The sequence below is a fragment of the Astyanax mexicanus genome, chromosome 16 (genome assembly GCF_023375975.1).
Source record: "Astyanax mexicanus isolate ESR-SI-001 chromosome 16, AstMex3_surface, whole genome shotgun sequence".
NCBI classification, from domain to species: Eukaryota; Metazoa; Chordata; class Actinopteri; order Characiformes; family Acestrorhamphidae; genus Astyanax; species Astyanax mexicanus.
The window spans coordinates 38579050-38604879 of record NC_064423.1 but is presented as its reverse complement, the minus strand read 5'-3'; the positions used below and the strand labels follow the sequence as shown (position 1 = coordinate 38604879).

The following is a 25830-nucleotide window of genomic DNA, read 5'->3' as shown; positions in this document are numbered from 1 at the left end:
ATCCAACCCTCACAATCCACCCTTACAATCCCGCCCTCACAATCCCACCCTCACAATCCCCCCTTACAATCCCGCCCTCACAATCCACCTTTACAATCCAACCCTCACAATCCCGCCCTCACAACTCCGCCCTAACAATCCAACCCTCACAATCCCCCCTTACAATCCCACCCTCACAATCCCCCCTTACAATCCAACCCTCACAATCCACCCTTACAATCCCGCCCTCACAATCCCGCCCATACAATCCCATCCACCGATCTCACCCTCACAATCCCACCCTCACAATCCCGCCCTCACAATCCAACCCTCACAATCCCCCCTTACAATCCCGCCCTCACAATCCCAACCTCCCAACCCACCCTCACAATCCCGCCCATACAATCCCATCCACTGATCTCACCCTCACAATCCCACCCTCACAATCCCGCCCTCACAATCCAACCCTCACAATCCCCCCTTACAATCCAACCCTCACAATCCACCCTTACAATCCCGCCCTCACAATCCCGCCCTCAAAATCCCACCCTCACAACCCCGCCCTAACAATCCAACCCTCACAATCCCCCCTTACAATCCCGCCCTCACAATCCAACCCTCACAATCCCACCCTCACAATCCCGCCCTCACAATCCAACCCTCACAATCCACCCTTACAATCCCGCCCTCACAATCCCCCCCTCACAATCCCGCCCATACAATCCCAACCTCCCAACCCACCCTCACAATCTCGCCCTCACAATCCCGCCCCCTTACAATCCCGCCCTCACAATCCCCCCCTCACAATCCCGCCCATACAATCCCAACCTCCCAACCCACCCTCACAATCCCGCCCTCACAATCCCCCCTTACAATCCAACCCTCACAATCCCAATCTCCCAAGCCACCCTCACAATCCCCCCCTTACAATCCCGCCCTCACAATCCTGCCCTCACAATCAAATCCACCGATCTTACCCTGACAATCCCTACCCTCAACCCTGTCAAATATTTAACTGGTGTTCTATAGAACCCACATCCATGTCATCAATTTAACTGGTGTTCTATAGAACCCACAACCCTGTCATCAATTTAACTGGTGTTCTATAGAACCCACAACCCTGTCATCAATGTAACTGGTGTTCTATAGAACCCACAACCCTGTCATCAATTTAACTGGTGTTCTATAGAACCCACAACCCTTTCATCAATTTAACTGGTGTTCTATAGAACCCACAACCCTGTCATCAATTTAACTGGTGTTTTATAGAACCCACAACCCTTTCATCAATTTAACTGGTGTTCTATAGAACCCACAACCCTGTCATCAATTTAACTGGTGTTTTATAGAACCCACAACCCTTTCATCAATTTAACTGGTGTTCTATAGAACCCACAACCCTGTCATCAATTTAACTGGTGTTTTATAGAACCCACAACCCTTTCATCAATTTAACTGGTGTTCTATAGAACCCACAACCCTGTCATCAATAGCCTAGTACGATATAGAACCCAGAACACTGTCAAACGCACAACCCTGTCATTAATAGCTTGGTATTCTATAGAACACACAACAGTGTCATCAGCAACCAAAATCAATTTAACTGGTGTTCTATAGAACCCACAACCCTGTCATCAATTTAACTGGTGCTCCATCACTGCCCCTATTGCCCCAATGTTTATATAGAGAAAGGTTGTGACATTTAATGAATATAACCTTTACAGACTGAATTTCCACTAGCATTTGAACACTGATTAATTATGTATAAACACTGTTAAAATGCTACATTCTAAATGGGTGGAAAGACTGAAATACTGATTTTCCATCCTTGCACAGTCTGTTATTACATTGAGGAGCACAGAGATACCCGTGTCACTCGTTCTTCATTGTAAACAGAGAAATGAGAACACCACCTGTGCCCAGCAGCTGTGTGACACTTACTCTGAATACGAGTGTTCCACAGCCACAGGGCTGATAACCAGCCATCCCACTCCACTTTACACCACAGCTTTTGTTAGAAATGTCAGTGATGTGTGTCAGAAAGGCTCGACGGAGGGAAAGAGAGTGTCACTCAAATTCTCTGTTAAACAGCAGCGCAGTGAAGAACAGCAAGGACGGGGAAAGGTTACTGAGGAAGAGAGGGCTTTATATTTGCTCATAACAGACACACTGAACAAGCAGAAGATGTGACAGTATATATAATACTCTATAAACCCTAATTAATACAAACTGAATGAACAGAGGATATGATACATTATATACAGTTGCAAGAAAAAGTATGTGAACCCTGTGGGATTACTTCGATTTCTGCATAAATTATTCATTGAATGTGTTCTAATCTTCATCTGGGTCACAACGATAGACAAACACAGTCTGCTTAAATTAATACCAAACAAAAAATATACGTTTGCATGGTTTTATTGAAAACAGCATGTGTTCAATGTCTGACTTTTATGTCAGATATAACGGGATACAGTCCTTCCAAAAAGTTAAGATCATTAACACTGAAATTAACTGAGGCGAGTGAGACCTGCAGTTCTTTAAATGTTGTTCTGGGTTCTTTTGGGACCTCCTGGATGAGCTCTTCATGCCCTTTTGGAGTAATTTCGGTTGGGTGGCCGGCCACTCCTGGGAAGGTTCACCAGTGTTCCATGTTTTTTTTTTCTCCATTAGTGAATAATAGTGAATTACTGTGGTTCTCTGGAGTCCCAAAGCTTTAGAAATGACTTTATATCTTTCCCAGACTAGTAGATGAAGAGTCAATGCCTTTTATTCTCATCTGTTTTTGAATTTCTTCAGATTGTGGTATAATGTGCTGCTTTTTGAGATCTTTTATTTGCTTCATGTTGTCAGACATTTTCTATTTCAGGTTCTAATCAGGCCTGGTTGTGGTTAGTACTGAAATTAAGCGCTAATTTTTCTAAAAAATGTGATTAATCACAGTTAATGTATGATGGGCAAACACTTTTTCACAAGGGGCTAGATTGGTTTGGAGAGTTTTATTTATTTACTCATACATATACTCAAATTTCTCCAATATTAGCAAGTTTGTTTAATAATCGGAAAAATATAAAGTATGAGTATCTGTAAAGTGGGCAAATACTTTTTCACGCCTCTGTAATCCTCATATAATAGAGTATACATTATACTGAATGAATGGAGCATATGACAATATAACACTATATTCTGATTATACAGTACAATTCCAATCATAATAGCATGAAAGGAAGAAGCATTCAATTTCAGACAATCTTCACGAGTCTCGCTGGTATCTCCTCCTGCGCGTCTTGGGTGAATCTTCTATTTATAGTGGGCAATTTTGTAACGCAGAGTGATAAGAAACTGGGAACATCTCCATGGCAACAGACTCGTGTGGTGCAGTGGTGGGCAGGTGGGATGAAAGGGGTCTGCCACAGTCAGCGGGAGGCTGGATCCACCCCCAACTGCAGTCACTACAACAGAAACACAAAACAAACAAATGTGGCCGGTGTCGCTCACGCGGAGGCATCACAGGGCAGACGGTGGACGATTAGGTGGAGATGAAAGGCTGACAGTAACAGGTTTGTGGGTCGAGGACTAGAATAGCTGTTTTCAGAACCGAGCCAGTGCCAGAACAGTACAGTAAAACACCAGGAAACACAGAGCATCAGACTGTCTCTCCATATGGAGTAGAGGAACTGCAGCACAGGAAGCATGCTTACTTTACTGCAGAGCCATCAGTGCATTAAAAAAATACTATATGATAAATGGTCATGCAGCTTGCCATCAGCTGCCGGAGCCCTGAGAGAGCACAGCTGGTCTTGCTCTCTCTGGGTGGGTACAGTAGATGGCGCTCTTTTCCCTCATTACTCCTAGGGTGATGTGGATCAGCATCTGTGAGCTGATGTATTAGAACTGCTTTCCTGGGGCATCACTAGTGATAAGAAAAGTCCTAAAATTAAATTAATTAAAAATACTATATGATGACTGCCCTACTGAACTAAATACTGAACAAATAACACTGATATCTGATTAGACTACTACAAAAGAATGTGTAAACAGCAGAATTTAAAGGTTCCAGGTCAATCTGGACCTGTATTTTTCAAATTTCAACAATTTAAAAGTAGTTTAAAACAAAAAATCTTGCTCCATAAACATTATCTTCACAGATTTAGAAGAAATCTTAACTAAGCATGTGTCTCTTGTCCATTTAGTATACATATATTTGCCCGCATACAGATTTCTTTTGTTTTTGCTTTTTTTGTCACACTTACATTTTTCAGATTATCAAACAAACTTTAATATCAGACAAAAAAAAACAGTTTTTAAATTATAATTTTATTTATTTAGGGGAAAAAGTAATCCAAACAAACCTGGCCCTATGTGAAAAAGTTATTGCCCCTTCCCATAGCTGTAGACCTGTAGAATGAAGAATTTATGTAAAAAAAAAAAAAAAAGAACCTGTCCGACAATATGAAGCAGAATAAAAGATCTGAAATTAACAGATGAGAAAACAAAGTTATTGATCATCAATTAGTCTAAAAAAGGTTACAAAGTCATTTCTAAAGCTTTGAAACTCCAACAACCACAGAGAGAGCTATTATGTTCTAATGGAGGAAACATGGAACACTGGTGAACCTTCCCAGGAGTGACCGGCCGACCGAAATTACTCCAAAAGGGCATGAAGAACTCATCCAGGAGATCCCAAAAGAACCCAGAACAACATTTAAAGAACTGCAGGATCTCACTCGCCTCAGTTAAGGTGTTAATCATTCAATAATAAGAAAGAGACTGGGTGAAAATGGTCAGAGTGTTCTATCTGCTCCATGTGCTTCATGTTTCACCTGCACCAAAGTTCTCTATAGGCATTCAGCCAGAACAAAATTCTGCGAATTGTGCGGGGGCGGAAGTTGGGTTCAAACTTGGTCATGTAATTAACCCTCTTGTTATGTTCATTTGTAAGAAACAGGAATTGTGTTTCTGGGTCAGTTCAAGGGCGGTGCATGTTTAATGATCCAAAAGATGTTTAAAAACAAACAAAAAATAACTAATAAAGTGTGAATATTTTATTATTAATTCCATTGCTAATTATTCTATCAAAATTTAGTGCAATAGTGTTCCTTACCTCTAACAGGTAATGCTTCAATTAGAATAATTCACTCATTTTTCATTAAAAAAAAAACGTTCATACTTTTTTTATGTTTTACTACTCTATTACTTTTGAAAGACCAACATAAAAAACTCAATAGTTGTACATAAAATTTAAACATATCATTGCAATTTTGTTTTAGTTTTTGCAGGTGGTTGCAAATATGTGAGATGAACCATTTTCATATATACAGGGGTTGGACAATAAAACTGAAACACCTGGTTTTAGACCACAGTAATTTATTGTCTGACGGACAGTTCTGGTGGAAACAGGAGAGTTGAGGTGCACATTGAATTCTGCGTGATTTGATCAGCCGTGGTTTTATGTTTTTTGGATACAATCCGGGTTAGCAACCGAACATCCCTTTCAGACAGCTTCCTCTTACAGCGTCCACAGTTAATCCTGTTGGATGTGGTTGGTCCTTCTTGGTAGTATGCTGACATTACCCTGGCTCTTGATGCATCACAAAGACTTGCTGTCACAGATGCTCCAGCAAGACGTGCACCAACAATTTGTCCTCTTTTGAACTCTGGTATGTCACCCATAATGTTGTGTAAATGTTTTTTTTTTTTTTATAATTTTATTTCTAATTTTTCCCATTTTCTCCCCAATTTACACAGCCAATTACCCAACCCATTCATTAGGACTCCCCCTATCACTAGTGATACCTCAACACACCAGGAGGGTGAAGACTAACACATGCTTCCTCCGACACATGTGAAGTCAGCCACCGCTTCTTTTCAAGCTGCTGCTGATGCAGCATTGCCGAGCAACCAGCGCGCTTGGAGGAAAGCACAGCGGCTCGGCTCCGGTACATCAGCTCACAGATGCCCCGTGCTGCAGACATCACCATAGGAGTGATGTGGGGAAAGAGCGCCATCTACCCACCCAGAGGGAGCAGGGCCAATTTTGCTCCCTCTAACGCCGGCAGCTTGATGTCAAAGCTGCATGAGCTGGGGTTCGAACCGGCGACCTCCTGCTCATAGTGGCAGCGCTTTAGACCGCTGGACATAAAGCATTGCAATATTTTGAGTAAAACTGTGCTCTTACCCTGCTAATTGAACCTTCACACTATTATTGCTCTTACTGGTGCAATGTGCAATTAATGAAGATTGTTCACCAGGCTGCTCCAATTTAGCCATGAAACCTCCAACACTAAAATGATGACAGGTGTTTCAGTTTCATTGTCCATCTCCTGTATGTTGATTACACTAATTAAGATAAGCAGAAGTAGTTTCATACTGACAGAATTGTTGTAACTATTTTCTTCTAGATCTTTAAACTTTAAAACAGGTCAATTTGACACAGAACATAACAGAAGATTTAACTTGCATAAAATAATAACACAATACTGATTTCACATAATGTTGACTGCTCTATATATTACCTGTGTTCCCCCTGCAGAAACAGTTAAATCTACAGGGTTCATACACTTTTTAACCAATACATTTTCATGATTTTTTCATGACTTTTTCCATGCTTTCAAGGCAAATGTTCAAGACCATATGATTTTTAAAACAGTGCAGACATGGAAATAAAACCAAAAATCAACTAACCTACAATCGAAAACTGATTACAGTAGGCCTGAAATTAAATAGGCCTACAATCTTTATTAATAAAATGTATCCCCAAATCCCTAGAGCTCAATTGTATAGGGCTAAATTACTGAATTAACTCTGAGCTGATGCATTTATTAGCTCAAAATAGATTTTCTCCATCGATAAACTGAAACACAAAGATTTGTAAAGCAAATTTCCAACTTATCCAGGCCTGGAAAATGCTATTTTCCAATTTCATGACTTTTCCAGGTTTTTCATGACCGTACAAACCCTGAATCTAACACCAGCCTGAGATTGAGGGAAGTGGTTCTGTTGGCAGGATGAAATGCAGCTCAGCAGGAGAGCAGAACACTGTTCCTGTCCTGCTTTTCTGAGCAGGAACACTATAAAGCTGCACACCTCAGGCTGTACTCTGGAGAGGACGAGTTTGCCTCCCGGCTGCTTCGCCGGCGGAAGGTGAGAATGGTATTCGGGGGGAGAGTGTGTGCTGAGAGGGTATGAAAGGAAGGAGGCGGGCAGGATTATGTGCCACACTGTTTATAAAGCATGCTGGATCCTCAGAGAGAGAAAGAGCCAAAGGTAAATCCCTCAGCTGTATAAATCCCTGCAATATAGCCGCCTGCCTTTCCTTCATCACACAACAAAAGCAGAAGCCACAATCCATTAAACTCTTCCACACTACATCGACCAAAATACACAATCAGGCCAAAACAAAGGTCACACACTCTTTTAGCTTTTATTACGGCATTTAAATTTGCTGTGGCATCGTTTTCACAAGATTCTGCACAATGTTTATTCCTGTCCAGAGTTGCATTCATTTTTTATTAAGACTTTGTATTGATAACAGGAGATTTGGAGCACTAATGCATAATGCATGCAGTCTTTATTTCTGTAATTTAGTTGAAAATGTGAAGCTTGTATATTATATAGATGTATTACACACGTAGTGATCTATTTTAAATGTTTGTTTCTTTTATTGTTGATGATTATTTTATGGCTTACAGCCAATGAAACCCAAAAATCAGTATCTCAGAAAATTAATATTATATAAGACCAATTGAAACTTTTGGCAGTGTGGGCAGTGTGCCAAGTCCTGCTAGAAAATGAAATCTGCATCTTCACAAAATCTTACAGCACTTCATGCTTCCCTCTGCTGACAACTTTTATAGAGATGCAGATTTCATTTTCCAGCAGGACTTGGGACACCGTCCACACTGCCAAAAGTACCAATTGGTCTTATATAATATTCAATCTTTCTGAGAACAATAAAAGAAATAAGCACTTAAAATAGATCACTTTGTGTGCAATACATCTATATAATATATGAATTTCACATTTTGAACTGAATTACTGAAATTAAGTAACTTTTCAATGATATTCTATTTTTTTTCGATGCACCTATAGAGAGGTACAAATTAATTCATTTAACATCCTAACCTCACTAATTAATGCTCTTCTTGTCACTGTATGCAACCAAATACTCACAGCACTGGGCCAATTTGTAGTAGAAAGCCTTCTGTAACCTGCAGAATAGAGACAGTTACTCCAACAAAAGTAAGATCAACTCTTTTTAATACCGGAGATTTAAAACTAACCATGAATGTGCAGGTGTCCCAATACTTTTTTGTCCATATAATGTATTTTTCATTGTCAGACACAGTGTATATGTGTGCTAATGATGTCAGTGAAGAATGACGTCAGATAATGAGTGGTATTAAAATAGGTGCACCATAATTATAACTGTTAGTGATGTATTTTACCTCAGAGTCGTACTGTAATCCATTCAGAACAGTCCAGATTCAGAACCAGATCCAGTACCAGAGTGAAACAGTGCCATCAAGTGGACCTCATGGTCCCATCACTTTCCCGTCACAGGAAGCTGCTCTGTGCTGCTAAGGGAGGAATTAATAGGAATTTAACCCTCCTGTTATATTCCGGGTCAATTTGAGCAGTTTTTAAAGTTTGAAAATCTAGGAAAAATAGTAAAAAGTCATTTTTTTCAGTATGAAACTTCTTCTGCTTGCCTTAATTAGTGTAATCATCATATAATATGAAAATAGTTGATCTCACATATTTACAATCAACCATCCCCTGCAAAAACTAAACTGAAATAAAATTATTAAGTAATGTTATGTTTAAATTATAGGTTAAACTATTGTTTTATATGTTGGTCCTTTAAAAGTAACAAAGTAGTGAAACATTAAAAAAGTTTGAACATGTATTTTTTTTATAAAATATGAGTAAATTATCCTAATTGAAGCATTACCTTTCAGAGGTATGAAACACCATTGCACTAAATATTGACAGAATAATTAGTAATGTAGTTAGTAAAAACAAATTTTTTGGGTTTCAGATATCTTTTGGATAATTAAACATACAGCGGGTCAATATAACACTGGAACACCATTGCTGTTCCTAACAAATGAACATAACAGGAGGGTTACGTAAAGAAAAAAAACAGCAAAAACCAACAGAAAGAGCCTGAAAAGCATCACAAAAGAAGAATAAAAAAAAGTTTAGTGGTGTCAGGGGGTCACAGGCTTGATGCAGTTATTGGCCTCACTGCAGCCCCAGTTTAACCCTTTCAATCCTATGGTATGAGTTATGTTCCAGTGATGGAAAAATAGAAAACTTCTGTTAAAATACCATAGAGACTAATACCATAATATAAATTTAAGTTAAATCCAACTTTTTTTTCATTTTTCATTGTCCTTTGTATTCAAAGCCTGTGTTCAACATTTTTATTTTATATTTGATATTTACTTTGATTTTTATGACACAAACATTCCTACACAGTAAAATAAACATGATTTAAGTGTCTAAAACACATAAAATGAGTAAAAATTAGCTCTTATGACTCTGCCTTGTTGACTGCCATTTTTTCCAGTGAAGTGGGCGGGGCTAAGCTACTGTATCATTGGCTTGTAAACTGTAAACGTGTTCATTGGCTGGTACATGCTCCATTCTGATGGACAACAGTTAGTCTCAATTAGTGTTATGTGCAACACAACATAAAAAAAAAAGGAAATAAATAATGTCCATTGTAATGGACGCCAGATTTGAAAGGGTTAAGGACAGTTGCTTTACAGATATTAAATGAAAGAATTTGTACTTTTTTCAGTGTTAAAATGATCAAACATTTATAAACTATGATTTTGCTCAAATGCTTCTAATGAACACATTCACTGTGGACTCTAGCTCGCCCCTTTAGGAGGGTGTTCTCCATTCTAGAGCCCAGCTGGGAGTTATACAGGGGTTGGACAATGAAACTGAAACACCTGTCATTTTAGTGTGGGAGGTTTCATGGCTAAATTGGAGCAGCCTGGTGGCCAATCTTCATTAATTGCACATTGCACCAGTAAGAGCAGAGTGTGAAGGTTCAATTAGCAGGATAAGAGCACAGTTCTGCTCTAAATATTGCAATGCACACAACATTATGGGTGACGTACCAGAGTTCAAAAGAGGACAAATTGTTGGTGCACGTCTTGCTGGAGCATCTGTGACCAAGACAGCAAGTCTTTGTGATGCATCAAGAGCCACGGTATCCAGGGTAATGTCAGCATACCACCAAGAAGGACCAACCACATCCAACAGGATTAACTGTGGACGCTGTAAGAGGAAGCTGTCTGAAAGGGATGTTCGGGTGCTAACCCGGATTGTATCCAAAAAACATAAAACCACGGCTGATCAAATCACGCAGAATTCAATGTGCACCTCAACTCTCCTGTTTCCACCAGAACTGTCCGTCACCACAATCAATTATTGTGCTCTAAAACCAGGTGTTTCAGTTTCATTGTCCAACCCCTGTAGTTCTTTCATGTGATAATAATGGCAAAATTTTATACGTTCAATTCTTAACATCTAGGAAAATTCCAGATCAAAGTATTCAAGTCAGACCAATTGTTCTTTTTAATCAAAATCATTTCTATATTTTAAAAAGCTTCCACAAAAAAAAGCATCAGTACAGCCTTCATCTTCACAAAGTTGTTGGAATGTTGTCAATAGTGAGAAGTCTAGGAAAACATCAGGTAAAAAATAAAAATAGTAATTTCTGGAGTCAATCTGTCTAACATGCAAAAATCTACACAAGAGTGTAAATACACCAAAAGCTATTTTAAAACAGACCCAAATTGCATCAGTCAAACCACTTTAAGAGGTGTGCATGTTTTAAAAGCGTCTCAGATCACTTCCTGAAGTGGTTTAACTGATCAGATCTGTATCAGATTTAAATGCATCTCAGACCATCTTCTGGGGGTGCTTACACTTGCTTACACTTTTTATGCATTGATATTGAGTAGCAATTCTGCTACTCAACAGAGATGAAGTGAACAGATGTAAATGTAGTGTAAATATGTTAATGGACTTTCACACTTTAAAATAGCATTTAAAATAAAAAGTCTTGTTATGTTTGGATCATGGCATAGACAACTTTGTGCTCTGAGCTCTTAAAATGAGAAAATAAAATACAACAATAAAAAAAAAACACATAGAAATGTTCCTGATGCTACAAGACCTGTCACTGATTTCCCCCAAATTATTCTAGAAAAGCACCCTGTTAGAAATCTCTCTCTCTCTCTCTCTCTCTCTCTCTCTCTCTCTCTCTCTCTCACACACACACACACCTTACTTCTGTAAATAGTTCATTATATCATACACATTTTTACAACAGCATGTCCATTTCAAAATCACGACCGAAGCATCTTATTAAAACAATATACCGACATACGTCAGTTTACTAATTATTTACACGTATTTTTCATGTTTTCTTCTAAGTAATTTCATTGTAAAGTGGACACAGAATTACTAGGACATATTATGTACAGTTGGGTTTGTGATAAAAAAAAAAAATCATTAAATAGCAGACTTTCAGAATGAAGTCGCATTATTTCGGTAATAAAGTCGCAATAATTAGAGTTAAAACGTTGTATGCTACGGCATTTGAAATCATTTTCTCTAAATATTACAACTAAATAATCTTGATATTCTCTAAATACTTCTACTTGATTTTTAAAATGCCAAACAATCAATTTTTTTCACGAAATGTGATTTTATTCTTAAATTTTATTATTTTTCTCAGAATATTATGACTTTACTCTCAAATTTATTTCCACATTATTCTCAAAATGCCACACAGTACAACTTTTTTCTAAAAGTGTAATTTTGTTTATCTAAACAATACTTTCTCAAAATATAAATAATAATATAATATAATTAAATAATAATAATTATTCTTGAAATATTAGTTTAAACACTATTACGGCTTCTTTTTTTTAATATTAGTTTTAACAATATTACAGCTTTATTCTTGAAATGCCATACCATAACTCTTTTCTTGAATTATAATTTTTTTCGAAATTTCACACCTTTATTCTAGAAATGGTGCATTTCTCAAAATATTACAACTTTCTCATATTTCAACTTTAATTCGTACTTTTTGTTTTCAAAAAACATATACCATTTGACCTTTCTCAAAATATTAATGATTTTATTCTTGAAATATTAGTTTAAACACTATTACAGCTTTTTTTTTTTATATATTAGTTTAAACATTATTACGGCTTTATTCTTGAAATGCCATACCATACAACTCTTTTTTTGAATTATCATTTTATATAAAGCTGTCTAAATTTGACAGCTTTATTCTAGAAAGAGTGCTAAATATTACAACCTTTTTCTCATAATATTCCAACTTCATTCTCTTTTTTTTTTAATTATTAAAATTTATTAAAACACCATATGCCCTGACTTTTCTCGATTTTACGACTTTATTTCCAAAATATTACTGTTTTAACAATATTACGACCTTATTTTTTTTATGTTTTAGCGCACAACTTTTTTTTCTTGAATTATTATTAATTTTCTCGCAAATATTAGAACTTTTTTCTTAAAATATAAACATTTTATTCTTAAAATAATAAAAAAAAAAATCCCCAAATCTACAATTAATTTATTTCACTATTTTTTTAAACAACTGCCCTAAAACTCCGTCATATTGGTCTTAAGAAACCAATCAGAGTTTACGTAGTGAACCTTAGCGACGGATCCTCCCTCCTCCTGGAGGAGATATCGATGTCTATTGAATCGTTCCCGACGATGAGTCTGAGACGTTTTGCTGGTGGAAGTGGGATGAAATCATCTTCCTCATCATCCTCCTCGTCATCTTCATCATCATCATCGTCCTCATTATCCTCACAGTCCTCATCAGAAGACAAAGACAGCTGCTTGTCCACATGGTTGCTGCTCCTATTAGTCCTGTGATTCCTGTGATTCTCAGCTTCACGTTTCAGGAACTCCAGTGAAGTCGTTCTGTTGAAGCTGCTCTGATTGAGCCCCGCCGGTGTGATGTGGTGACCGACGTCCTCGTGTTTCAGCTGGATCTTCAGCTTGGTGGATTTAGCATGAGTGGTGGGATTGAAGCCGTTGTTCAACCTCGTGACGTAGGAGTCCATCCCCGGATCCATGCTGTGGTCCTTGCTGAGCTTGATGCTGATCTTGGTGGAGGAGGAGGAGGAGTTAACTTGGCGCTCGTTGGGTTCGTTGGACTTGCTGCTGCCGCTGTCGCGCCGGCGACGCAAGGTCAGCTTAGGGATGCCGGTGCTGTTGTCAAGAATGAGCGAATCGTAGCGTGTGAATCTGCGATGCTTCTTCCTTGCCTTGCCCAGTTTCCTTCTACTTCTGCCTTTCCTGCTCCTGTGCTTCTTGGGTTTGATGCCGTTTGGCGTAGTGTTATAATAGGCAAACCTTTCAGAAAAGGCTGGCAACGTTGCACCACAATCTCGGACACTATGGACACTAGTGATTTGCGTTTCTGGTAGAAACGTTGGAATGAAAGAGTCCTCACTCTTTATCACGCTGACCGGCTGGATCTGACTAAACCGCCGACTTCGAGATTGAGAAACTCTCCTTGCGTATCTGTCCTCCAGTTCTGGTGTGTTCATCGTCATTGGAGACAACCCATCTGCATGCGAAAGGTACTCATCCATGTCCGCCGGCTCCGTTTTAACAACGACGCCAGCGCCAAAACCACCAGGCAGCACCTGGTCTCCAAAAGTGCTCGGCTCAGTCTTTACGCCTTTACCAACCTCCTGCGCCTTCAGCAACGTCCTGATTGACCTTCGAGTTCCATAAGTGCAAGACTGACCAGTCTTCTCCAACGTCGCCGAAGATTGACACGATGATAAAGCATGCTGATTGTTTTCCTTCGCACCGTGCCGCGCTAAGCAGTCCCTCGAACGTAGTGATTGAAAAGCTCCAAACGAGTCCTTTGGCTCCTTTTTAACAGGGACGTTCCTGCAGACTCTGGGCTCCTTAGGGCCCGTAACGACTTTCCCAGAGGCGTTCGCCTCCGGCCCTCTGCTCTGGCTCCGTAGCTTGATGTTGGTGATCAAAGGCTTCGAGGGTTTTGAGGATTTGAGTTTCTTTGGTACCCTGTTGTTAGTCTGACTGTGTTTGGAAGGTGAGGTAGATGTGCACGCTCTTGAGAAAGACTGCTGTCCATCATGAGTCCTGGTTTTGCTCAGTCTTGTGCTAGTGGAGGTCCTTTTCCTAGATGCTAAATGAAGGAAAAACAATCATTTTTAGATTTTTTTTTTTTTTAAATACATTTTAATTCCCCATTTCCTCCCAAATTTACACGGCCAATTACACAAACCACTCAATAAGGCTCTACTTCTTCTAACTACTTTACATTCCATCTGATACATGTGAAGTCAGGCTCCGCCCCTTTTTGAACTGCTGCTGATGCAGCATTGCCGAGTAGCATCACAGCGCTAACACTCGGAGGAAAGCGCAGCGACTCGGTTCTGATACATCAGCTCACAGACGCAGCCTTGTGCTGATCCACATCACCCTAGGAGTGATGAGGGGAAAGAGTGCCATCTACTGTACCCACACAGAGAGAGCCAGTCCAATCGTGCTCTCTCAGGGCTCTGGTTGCTGATGACATGCTACATGAACAGGATTCGAACCAGTGGTCTCCTGATCATAGTGGCAGCACTTAGCCACACTTATTGATTCTCCTAATCATCTGCAAACACTAGGAGGGTAAAGACTAGTACAGCCTCCTCTGATAACATGTGAAGTTAGAATGTGAATAAAAATCTTCTACAGGCTTAAGAATCCCACTGTTAACTGCTCTTACATGAATGTATTTTTGGTGAATCCTGAGTGTCTCCATCTGTGTGAGACCCAACAGAGTGGCTGTCGGAGTTCTGGCTGCCTTCTCCCAGCTTCTTCAACCGGTTCAGTCGCTTATCAGTCTCTCTCAGTCCATATTTACTGTTAATCACTGGAACTACCACAGGGAGACCCAGTTTAGATTTGAAACCACCAGTGCCTCGCCTGTGAACAGATGGGAAGAGAAAATTCAGCAACAATTTAGCAATATTTCAACACGCATCTCAAACTACAAGAATATCACTGTGAAGTTAGGGTTTCAATAATTCAGTTCAAAATGTGAAACTCATATATTATATAGATATATTCGACACACAGTGATCTATTTTAAGAAAAAACAGTGTCTCAGAAAATTAGAATATTATATAAAACTAATTGGTATTTTGGCAGTGTGGGCAGTGTGCCAAGTCCTGCTGGAAAATGCATCTCCTTAAAAGTTGTCAGTAGCAGAGGGAAGAATGAAGTGCTTTTGTGGGAAAACAAAACTGCACTGACTTTAGACTTGATAATAAAACACAGTGGATCAACACCAGCAGATGACATGTCTCTCCAAACCATCACTGATCATCAGTAAATTTTACATTTCATTTAAAGTAAATCAAGGCAGCAGAGTCTGGAGGAAGAGTGGAGAGACACACAGTCCAAACTGCTCGAGGTCTAGTGTGAAGATTCCACCAATCAGTGATGGTTTGGAGAGACATGTCTGTCATCTGCTGGTGTTGATCCACTGTGTTTTATTATCAAGTCTAAAGTCAGTGCAGTTTTGTTTTCCCAGAATTTTTTACAGCATTTCATGCTTCCCTCTGATAACCATTTTTTTGGAGATGAGGATTTCATTTTCCAGCAGGATTTGGCACACTGCCCACACTGACCAAAAGTACCAATCGGTCTTATACAATATTAAAATTTTCTGAAACACTGATTCTTGGGTTTTCATTGGCTGTAAGCCATAATCATCAACAATAAAATAAATAAATGCTTAAAATAGATCACTCTGTGTGTAAAACATCTATATAATATAAGTTTCACAATTTCCAGACACTGGAAAATATGAAACAAACAACATGAACAAGATTTTATACCTTTCACACGTGTAGCATTCGCAAAACTCATTATTTTCTCCAAAGAAGCCGTCACCATAATAACAGGAGATCTCTTCTCCCGGTTCAATATCTCTCAGAGCTTTAACGCAAGCGGTGTCTCGACCTGTTGACACAAACTGAGAGAAGACAAGAGCAGATATGATATTTATATTCATGACATTCACTCTGCACAAATGCCAATGTTTAAAATAATGACGAACGTAATAATATTTACCTTACAATTTGGCCGACAATCTGGAATAAAAAAAAAACGAAAAGTCAGTATTAAAAAAAGAATATAATGGCAGAATGAAACAGTACTAGTGCTGGGTGATATGGGAAAAATCATATATCACAATATGGAATTTTTTATATCACGATAACAATATATATCATGATATACCACATTTAAGTATGTTTTCAGTTATTCTTCGAAAAATATGACAAAATAATATAATTGCTTACTTTTTTCCAACTTTATTTCAAAGTGACATTAAACCCAACTTTCACAAATGAGAATTACTACCTTTTAGTGCAGCAATATATATGTATCAAATGAAAACAGATGAGGTAGATGCAGTAGCTCATTTTTTTTAAAGGAGAATACGTCTCCATTGTTCAGCTCTCATTTTTAATGAGATTTTTTATTTGAGTTTAATAACGTAAAGCATGTCGTAAACAGGCGTGTCAGCGAGTGACCGTCAAATAACGTAAAGCAGCATCATGTCGCAAAACCAAGTAACCACGCCAATACATTTCATCCTAGCCTACTTTATATATATTTGCATGAATAACTGATGAAATTACTGTAGAAACGATAGGTTATATTTATCGTCATATCGCACAGCACTAAACAGTACTATGCAAAATGGGATACATTTCTTCAGTATATTAATGATACTTAAACAATAGCCATGCCTCAGCCTTCCTGTGTATACAACAACATGCATATTTTTTATGCCTCTATCTAACATACAGCCTCATTTGTCTTCCTCCCCCAATGTATTTTATTCTTTTTTTCTTTCCCCTTGTTTTTTTGTTATATATATTTGCTATATTTGTTATATATATATTTGTTATAAATATTTATTTTCGTTGTATATGCTTTGTATGATGTTATTATACTGCTTTAAAAGTTATCCACAAAAGAAAAAAGGAATTTAATGTGTTTAAACTGCACTTATTTATGAAAAGCAAAAAAAGAGTAAGAGTAACCGCACCGTGGTTAATGAACGCAGCAGGTCCGAGCCACAGCTGGGCGCAGTTCTTGCGAGTGGAGTACATGACGCTGAAGTCGTTTTCCCCGTGACGCAATAAAATGTTCTCCTCACTGGCTGAGAGCTCAGCAATACAACCCACCAAATACTCAATCTTATCATTCCTCTTCCTGTAGCAACACAAAAACACAAAAAAAAACATAAATAAATTACATCAAAACTGAGTTACAGTGAAAAATATATATATATATATTCTACAAATAAATAAATATTCTAAAAATAATTACTCCAGTAAAGTATAGATAACTAACATTTCTACTTAAGTAACGTAAAGAAGTATTTGTATTTCATTATTTGACCCCTCTGGTGATCAGTGGAGCTGATTAAATAGACAGAGAGTGTAAATGTAGTTGTTTATACTCTGATACGACTGTGTGAAAAGTATTAAATAATAATTTTTAAAATATATACATTTCGATATTTACCATTCTTTTGTTGCCACAATTTTGGCTCCATTTTGCTCAGACGAATATCGGTTACAGGGTAATATTTCAAACCCACTCTCGCTGTCAAAAATGCGCAAATAAACAAACACCTAAAAAAACAAGCACAAAAACATACACAACATTAAACAAATGTAATAAACTTGCTATAACCATGTACATATGAATAATAGTTTTTTAGGAAATGTTAAATAACTGTATTGAAAGTATCATCAGTACATGCTGTTTGAAGAGCTTCTCCTGGGCCTTGGTCTTGGGGATAAAATGATTTCTGGAGAAGTCTCCAGAGGTTAAGGCTTTGAAAGCTTGTTCTAAGCTGTTGTGTTTTTTAAAACTCTCTATGATGTCCTTCAGCTCCTCTTGCCTTCCTTTGATTGGTCGAAACCTGTGGACAGTAAAAAAAAAAGTATTAGCAAACATTAGACTATTAGCAAACATCACTTTAAACTGAATTACCTACTTTCCTTCATTGTACATTATTATTAAATTCATCCAGACGATAAAGAAACACATTAGGGATTAAGTAGTAAAATTAAAAGTGTTAAACAAACCAAAACACTCTGTGAAGAAGCTTTTAGGTGCTCTTATCTGGGGAGCTGTTAACTTGCTGGTTGGTTTCTGAGGCTGGTAACTCTGATTAACTTATCCTGTGCAACAGAAGAAACTCTCGCTCTTCGTTTTCTGGGGCGGCCCTGATGAGTGCCAGTTTCATCATAATTTTTTTGATGGTCTTTGCAGCGACTGCACTTGAGAATACTTTCAAAGTTCTTGTAACTTGTGACTTTCGGATTGACTAACCTTCATTTCTTTAAGTCATTTTTTACTTAATTGAGTAGTTCTTGCCATAATATGGATAAGAAAATTGATGTTGGATTAGAACCAACTCTACCTCTTTACAACTGATGCCCTCAAACACTTTATTAAGAGGCAAGAATTTAAATTGCAGGTGACTCTACCTCATAAAGCTGACTGAGAAAATCCAGGTGCTACTTTAAAGAACCTACAATATAAAACTATAAATCTGGGTTGCTTAACACTTTTGTTTAATAAATAATTAAATTTTTCTAATTTCTTTATAGTTTGGATAAAAACACTGAATTTAAGGTGTGTCCAAAATTTAAAAAAATGGAAAGACTTACGTAAGTTAACTAAAATGAACAGGTGATTCAGTGTTCATAAACTTTCAGTATAGTTACCTGGAATTCATCTTATGGGTTTGAAACCCAAGGTAAGGGTCGAGAATGAGGCCCGTGGTGAGGTCATCGTTCTCACACAGCTCCTTAGCTGTCATTCCTGAGGACGGGACGTGACGCCTCTCCACCTCCAATGGTTCACCACTGAAACCTATGCAAAAAAATAAAAATAAAAAAATGTTAGATCATCACTACCCCACCTCATCCCCAACTCCTCCTCAATTCTTAGCAGAATCGTTTTAATTCTTTTATTCAGACACACTGAATAATTTTCCAGCATAAATGTCCCGTTTAAAATCATCCACAGCAGACTTTAACTAGGCCACTCAAGAAATGTTTTTTTTGAGCCATTTCTATCCATTCAGGTCATTGTCCAGCTGCAGAGCACAAGTACAATTGAGCATAATTCCACAAAATGATGGTCAAACATTCTCCTTCAGGAGAGAGAGCAGAATTCATGGTTCCATCAGTTACAGCAGCAAATTGTAATTACTTACATGTTAAATTATAATTTATTTACTCAGTTTATATTTGTCTGATAATCTGAAAAATCTGAAAACAATGGACTTCAATACCCAAATAATTTGAGAGTCAAGGATTAATTTGAGGTTTAGTCTTTGCTGAACAGTCATAAAGTTCATAAAGTGTTTCAGGGGCCAAGTTTGTCCACACTTACTTATTTTTGGGAACCATCAAATAAGAATGATCAGGTATGTCAAAAAAAATCAATTGAATGGTTAAGATTATGTAACATTTTGAATGTTTGAACTATTAAATAAACATTGATTCGATGTCAGAATTCCAACACTAACCGATTTATAGAAGAGGATGTTATATTAAGGTTGTTTAAAGGTTGCGTTTTACATCATCAACATAAAAAAAGGGGTAGCCAATGCAAACAAAAAAGCAGCTAACATTGATTCAAATGTTATTTGCTATCAAGACTAGGTTAAAAAAATACATACAAAACCATAAGACTGAATTAGCCTGAAATTGATGTTTGTTGTTTATTGTTTATTTTCAATGTGCCCAGAAATTGAAAATACACAAGCTTATAAAAAACCACTGTTTACATCCTATAAAGCTAGCGCCACCATCACGCCACCATCACTGAACTGAAAATAATAGACATATATATGCATAGACTACACATAGCGTAGCAGCTGGCGCCAGGAGGCAGGCTACATATGTCTATGTTATTTTCAGTACAGTGATGGCGGAGCTCGGAGCTGAAGCTAGTGTTATAGGATGTAAACAGTGGTGTTTAATAATGTTCTTGTGCACTTTTTTTAAGTTGTTAATGCCTTGTTTTAAATGTCAGGGCTCTCCAGATACTAGCAAGGAGGTGTGGAGCTACTTTGATCTGGATAACGGTGTAAAAAGCAATTTATCAGGGTAAATTATGCTCCGTATCACCCAGTCTGAAGGGTGTTTGGACAAACTGTTAAAATTTCTGGATCTCTGAACGCTGTGGGAGAACAGTGGTGTGCTATTCATCAAAAATAAGAACTTTTTATCATGTTTTACTAAAACAAAAGTCCATTTTACACCGGAGTTCTACTTTAGGGTTGTGTAAAGGTTGCTTTTCACATCATCAACATTACAAGACGTATCTTATGCAACCAATAAAGCTAAGATCTATTCATATGTCAGTTGCTATAAGGAATAGATTACAAACAATACATACAAAACCATAAAGTTGAATCAACCTAAAATCGATGTTCAACATTTATTGACAATGTGCACAGAAATAAATGTTGACTAAACATTTTGAACATTTGAACAATTAATCAAATGGTGATTCAATATCAGATTAATGTCATTGTAATTAACCATCTACTCACGGCGGCTGCATCTCCTGCTGCTGAGGGTGTTTTTGGCGGGGCGCAGATGTGGAGTACGAGCTTGGCTCCCCGGTTGTTCACTGAACCTGTTCCCATGTCGTCTTCCATTTACTACCATGTTCTTGGATTCTCCCAACCACTTCATACCCACAGAGCGCCTGGGTTAGTCGCATTGAGTCTCTGTTCTGATGAGACAATCGAGAGAAGAATCTGAGTGAGTGCATGTAATGCATCTGGCAAACATATTTATACTACAATCCTGGAAATACAGTATAGAAGTTCTATAATAAATGATAGTCTAAACAGGTGAGCACTAATTTATCATTGCTAATGAGTTTATTCACCTGGAAAATATAATGTCATAAAAAGAACAGGATAGATAACACTTTAATGCAAGTTAACAGCTTTACTGCAGCTGAAATAGCTAAGATATCAAATTACACAAGATGGAACCTGTTAGTGAACATGATTATGTTTAATCACTGATTATATATGCGATATTGGCCGATAATTCTGTAATGAAAGCAAAAAAGTTACATTTACTCAATGTTCTTTGCTATTCATAAGTTACAAACCATACATATAAAAGCATAATGTTGAATCAACGATAAATCAATTAAAAATCAATGTGCACAAATAAACAAAGTCTGACATCGGAGATCAACATTGTTTCAATGCATCAGAGATGAAAAATGAACGTTTATTCAACAACCTTTCGCTATCTGGACAACCACTTTGAACATTTGCACTATTAAATAAACGTTGATTCAATGTCAGAAATACAACTGATTAACAGGAGGAATGTTATATACAAGGTAGTCTAAAGGTTGCTTTTCTCATCAAAATTAAAAGATGTAGCTAATGTAACCAAAAAAAGCAACTTATGTTTATTCAAACGTTATTTGCTATCAAGAATAGTTACAAACTATAACATAACAACATTGATAGTCGATGTTTAACATTTATTTTCAATGTACCCAGAAATATGAAATAACCGTTGACTAAACATTCTGAACGTTTGAACTACTAAACAAACGTTGATTCAATGTCAGAACTCCACTATTAACCAAACCGTAAAAGAGAATGTAATATTTAAGGTTGTTTAAAATAGCCATTTTTATAACCAATTGTTAAATATATATGGTGAATTTAATGGATTCCAGCAAGAAAAGTAACGTTTATTGGATGTTCTTCGCCATCAGGGACAGTTTACAAGAGACAGAAAACCATAACATTATTAAGTCAACCTAAAACGATGTGCACAAATAACGTTACATTAAAAAAAAAAAAAAAATACATGTTGATTCCACAGTTTGAACGTTTAAACTAAATAAACGTTGATTCAATGTCAGAATTCCAACATTAATCGATTCATAGGAGAGAAGTGTTATACACTGCTCAAAAAAATAAAGGGAACACTCAAATAACACAATATAACTCCAAGTAAATCAAACTTCTGTGAAATTAAACTGTCCACTTAGGAAGCAACACTGATTGACAATCAATTTCACCTGCTGTTGTGCAAATGGAATAGACAACAGGTGGAAATTATTGGCAATTAGCAAGACACACTCAATAAAGGAGTGGTTCTGCAGGTGGGGACCACAGACCACTTCTCAGAACCTATGCTGTCTGGCTGATGTTTTGGTCAGTTTTGAATGTTGGTGGTGCTTTCACACTTGTGGTAGCATGAGACGGACTCTACAACCCACACAAGTGGCTCAGGTAGTGCAGCTCATCCAGGATGGCACATCAATGCGAGCTGTGGCAAGAAGGTTTGCTGTGTCTGTCAGCGTAGTGTCCAGAGGCTGGAGGCGCTACCAGGGGACAGGCCAGTACACCACGAGACGTGGAGGAGGCGGTAGGAGGGCAACAACCAAGCAGCAGGACCGCTACCTCCGCCTTTGTGCAAGAAGGAACAGGAGGAGCACTGCCAGAGCCCTGCAAAATGACCTCCAGCAGGCCACAAATGTGCATGTGTCTGCACAAACGGTTAGAAACCGACTCCATGAGGATGGTATGAGGGCCCGACGTCCACAGATGGGGGTTGTGCTCACAGCCCAACACCGTGCAGGACGCTTGGCATTTGCCAGAGAACACCAGGATTGGCAAATTCGCCACTGGCGCCTTGTGCTCCTCACAGATGAAAGCAGGTTCACACTGAGCACATGACAGACGTGACAGAGTCTGGAGACGCCGTGGAGAGAGGTCTGCTGCCTGCAACATCCTTCAGCATGACCGGTTTGGCAGTGGGTCAGTAATGGTGTGGGGTGGCATTTCTTTGGAGGGCCGCACAGCCCTCCATGTGCTCACCAGAGGTAGCCTGACTGCCATTAGGTACCGAGATGAGATCCTCAGACCCATTGTGAGACCATATGCTGGTGCGGTTGGCCCTGGGTTCCTCCTAATGCAGGACAATGCTAGACCTCATGTGGCTGGAGTGTGTCAGCAGTTCCTGCAAGATGAAGGCATTGAAGCTATGGACTGGCCCGCCCGTTCCCCAGACCTGAATCCGATTGAGCACATCTGGGACATCATGTCTCGCTCCATCCACCAACGTCACGTTGCACCACAGACTGTCCAGGAGTTGGCGGATGCTTTAGTCCAGGTCTGGGAGGAGATCCCTCAGGAGACCATCCGCCACCTCATCAGGAGCATGCCCAGGCGTTGTAGGGAGGTCATACAGGCACGTGTAGGCCACACACAATACTGAGCCTCATTTTGACTTGTTTTAAGGACATTACATTAAAGTTGGATCAGCCTGTAGTGTGTTTTTTCACTTTAATTTTGTGTGTGGCTCCAAATCCAGGCCTCCATTGGTTAATAAATTTGATTTCCATTGATGATTTTTGTGTGATTTTGTTGTCAGCACATTCAACTTTGTACAGAACAAAGTATTCAATGAGAATATTTCATTCATTCAGATCTAGGATGTTATTTGAGTGTTCTCTTTATTTTTTTGAGCAGTGTATAAAGGTTGTTTAAAGGTTGCTTTTCACATCATCAACATTGAAAGACGTACCTTAGCTAATGCAACCAAAAAAGGCACCTAACGTCTATTTAAATGTTATTTACCATCAGGAATAGTTACAAACAATACATAAAAAACATAAGAATTAATTAATGTTAATTAAACCTAAAATCGATGTGCACAAATAAATCAGTTCTGCCGTCGGAGATTAACGTTGTTACAATGTATTAGAGATGAAAAACGAACGTTGAATTAACGTAGTTCTTTTGCTTTCTGAGTAACGACCAATATAAACTGGCATTTAATGTGATTTCTTTAGTTATCAGTTATATAAACAGCTGTTAGCTACTAAGCTAAGCTAGGTTAGGCTATGCTAGGTTAGCTTAGCTTAGGTAACCTACACATCCAGCTCAGACAGACGAAGCTATGCTAAACTATGCTAAGCTAACGCTAGTTAGCCTTATTGCTAAGCTACAGGGCAGTTTTATGAACTCAGGCTAAAGGAGTAAAGCCAGCGCCGGGTACTCACTCAATCATCAGCCCGCAGAGAGAATCCAGCCCCGCGCCCCGCTCTCAGACCCGAATAAACTCCTAAATATTAATAAAATAATAAAAATAACTAAAATACACTAACAATATTCTAATTTAGCTAAGATGGCGGAGGCCTACGGTGAAGAAAGCGGAGCAGCCGGTGCCGAAAAAATAGATCCAGCCGCGGATACTTTACCGCAGAAAAATACTGGAATAAATTTAAATATGGTGAATTTTAAAGTACAGTAAATAATCCGAGTCTGGGATTATTTAATTAATTTATTTAATCCCAGATTCTGTTTCGGTCTGAGAACTATTTTCCGCTACTCGGAGGAACACAAAAAAGTAGTCCCGTAAAAACAAACCACAGTCCCTTTAAAGTGTGTTGCCAGATCCAGAGTTTCTACACGAATCGGATTTTTTCAAATTAAGAGCACACAATACTGTTCTACCAAGCATATAAGTACATTATATAAACTATACTGTATATATATACATATACAGCTCTGGAAAAAAAAGAGATGACTTAAACAATGACGAGTTTCTTTGACTTTACCCAATAAAAAAAAAAAAATTAAGTTTGTTTTTCTGTATATTTGATCTCATTGTAACTATGACTGAGGATCTCAATCTCAACACTCGGTCCTGTTACCTAAATTAATTCTTACATCTTATTTTATCTTTTCTATTTTTAAAATACATCTTTTGGGAAAATCACGAGAAGGTGCTCAGCATAGCCACTATTTAACTATTTTTCATGTTTTTGCTAATTCTGTGCAAAAAAACTAATTCCTGTTACTCATATCACAAAGAGTAACAGGACTGAGTGCCAGTAACAGGAGTGATGTCCAGTAACAGGAATGAGAAGAGTGCACTAGTTTATTGATTTAATGATGTGAATATTAGTTACTGTAAACTACTTTTTTTTATTTTTCTGGTTCACCATTTATCCATTCGTTTAATAAATTGCATGATAATAAATTTGATTAATTTGATTTGGGTCTTAAAAATAAGATAAAAATAGCTTTGCATCTTTTTGAAAAATACAATGTGTATGCATATACAGTATTTTATTTGGTCATAAACTTCAATTATATATAATTTACTTTAGTACAGAAGCACCAATGCAATGTTTTTTTTTATTTTACTTTATTGAAAATAATGAATAGCAGAAAGTCACTGCAATTCACATACAGTTATACTACAGGCAGATATACTGTCACACATCTAAACATCACAATATAAACAATTATTATAAACAGAACACATTAGATCATGATCAATATTACATAAAAATCACATTATAAAATACACTTTATAGTGAATTCATCCTCAAGCATTTCTTTAAACTGATCCAGTTGTAGCAAATGCAGTAATATTGACTGGAGAATATGTTTCAGATGTAAGGTGCAAAGAAATAGCACCGTTTATGTGACGAAACTGTGAAGCTGAAGAGAAAAACGAACCGATATGATGAAGTGTACAGGACGGAGGTAATTTCTTCTCTGTACATACTACAAAACTGTGTATGTGGTAAAATAGCACCTGTGATTAAGTGAAGTACAGTATCTCACACAAGTGAGTACACACTTTACATTTCTGTTAACATTTTATTATAGTACTTTATGGCACAATACTGAAGATATGA

The 25830-nt window shown here is 37.9% G+C and overlaps 1 protein-coding gene across 1 annotated transcript; it reads right to left on the bottom strand.

Moving 5' to 3' along the window:
- Window positions 1–10551: 10551 nt before the first annotated feature.
- LOC103025343 (histone-lysine N-methyltransferase KMT5B) lies at window positions 10552–24578 on the bottom strand. Its single transcript, XM_022670094.2, has 10 exons — window positions 24181–24578; window positions 20681–20865; window positions 18840–18987; window positions 17863–18028; window positions 17626–17735; window positions 17144–17310; window positions 16159–16178; window positions 15924–16060; window positions 14807–15006; window positions 10552–14218 (listed from the first exon to the last, which is right to left on the bottom strand). The coding sequence occupies exons 2-10, from the start codon at window positions 20823–20825 to the stop codon at window positions 12684–12686; spliced, it is 2628 nt and encodes an 875-aa protein (XP_022525815.2). The 5' UTR covers window positions 20826–20865; window positions 24181–24578; the 3' UTR covers window positions 10552–12683.
- Window positions 24579–25830: the final 1252 nt, after the last annotated feature.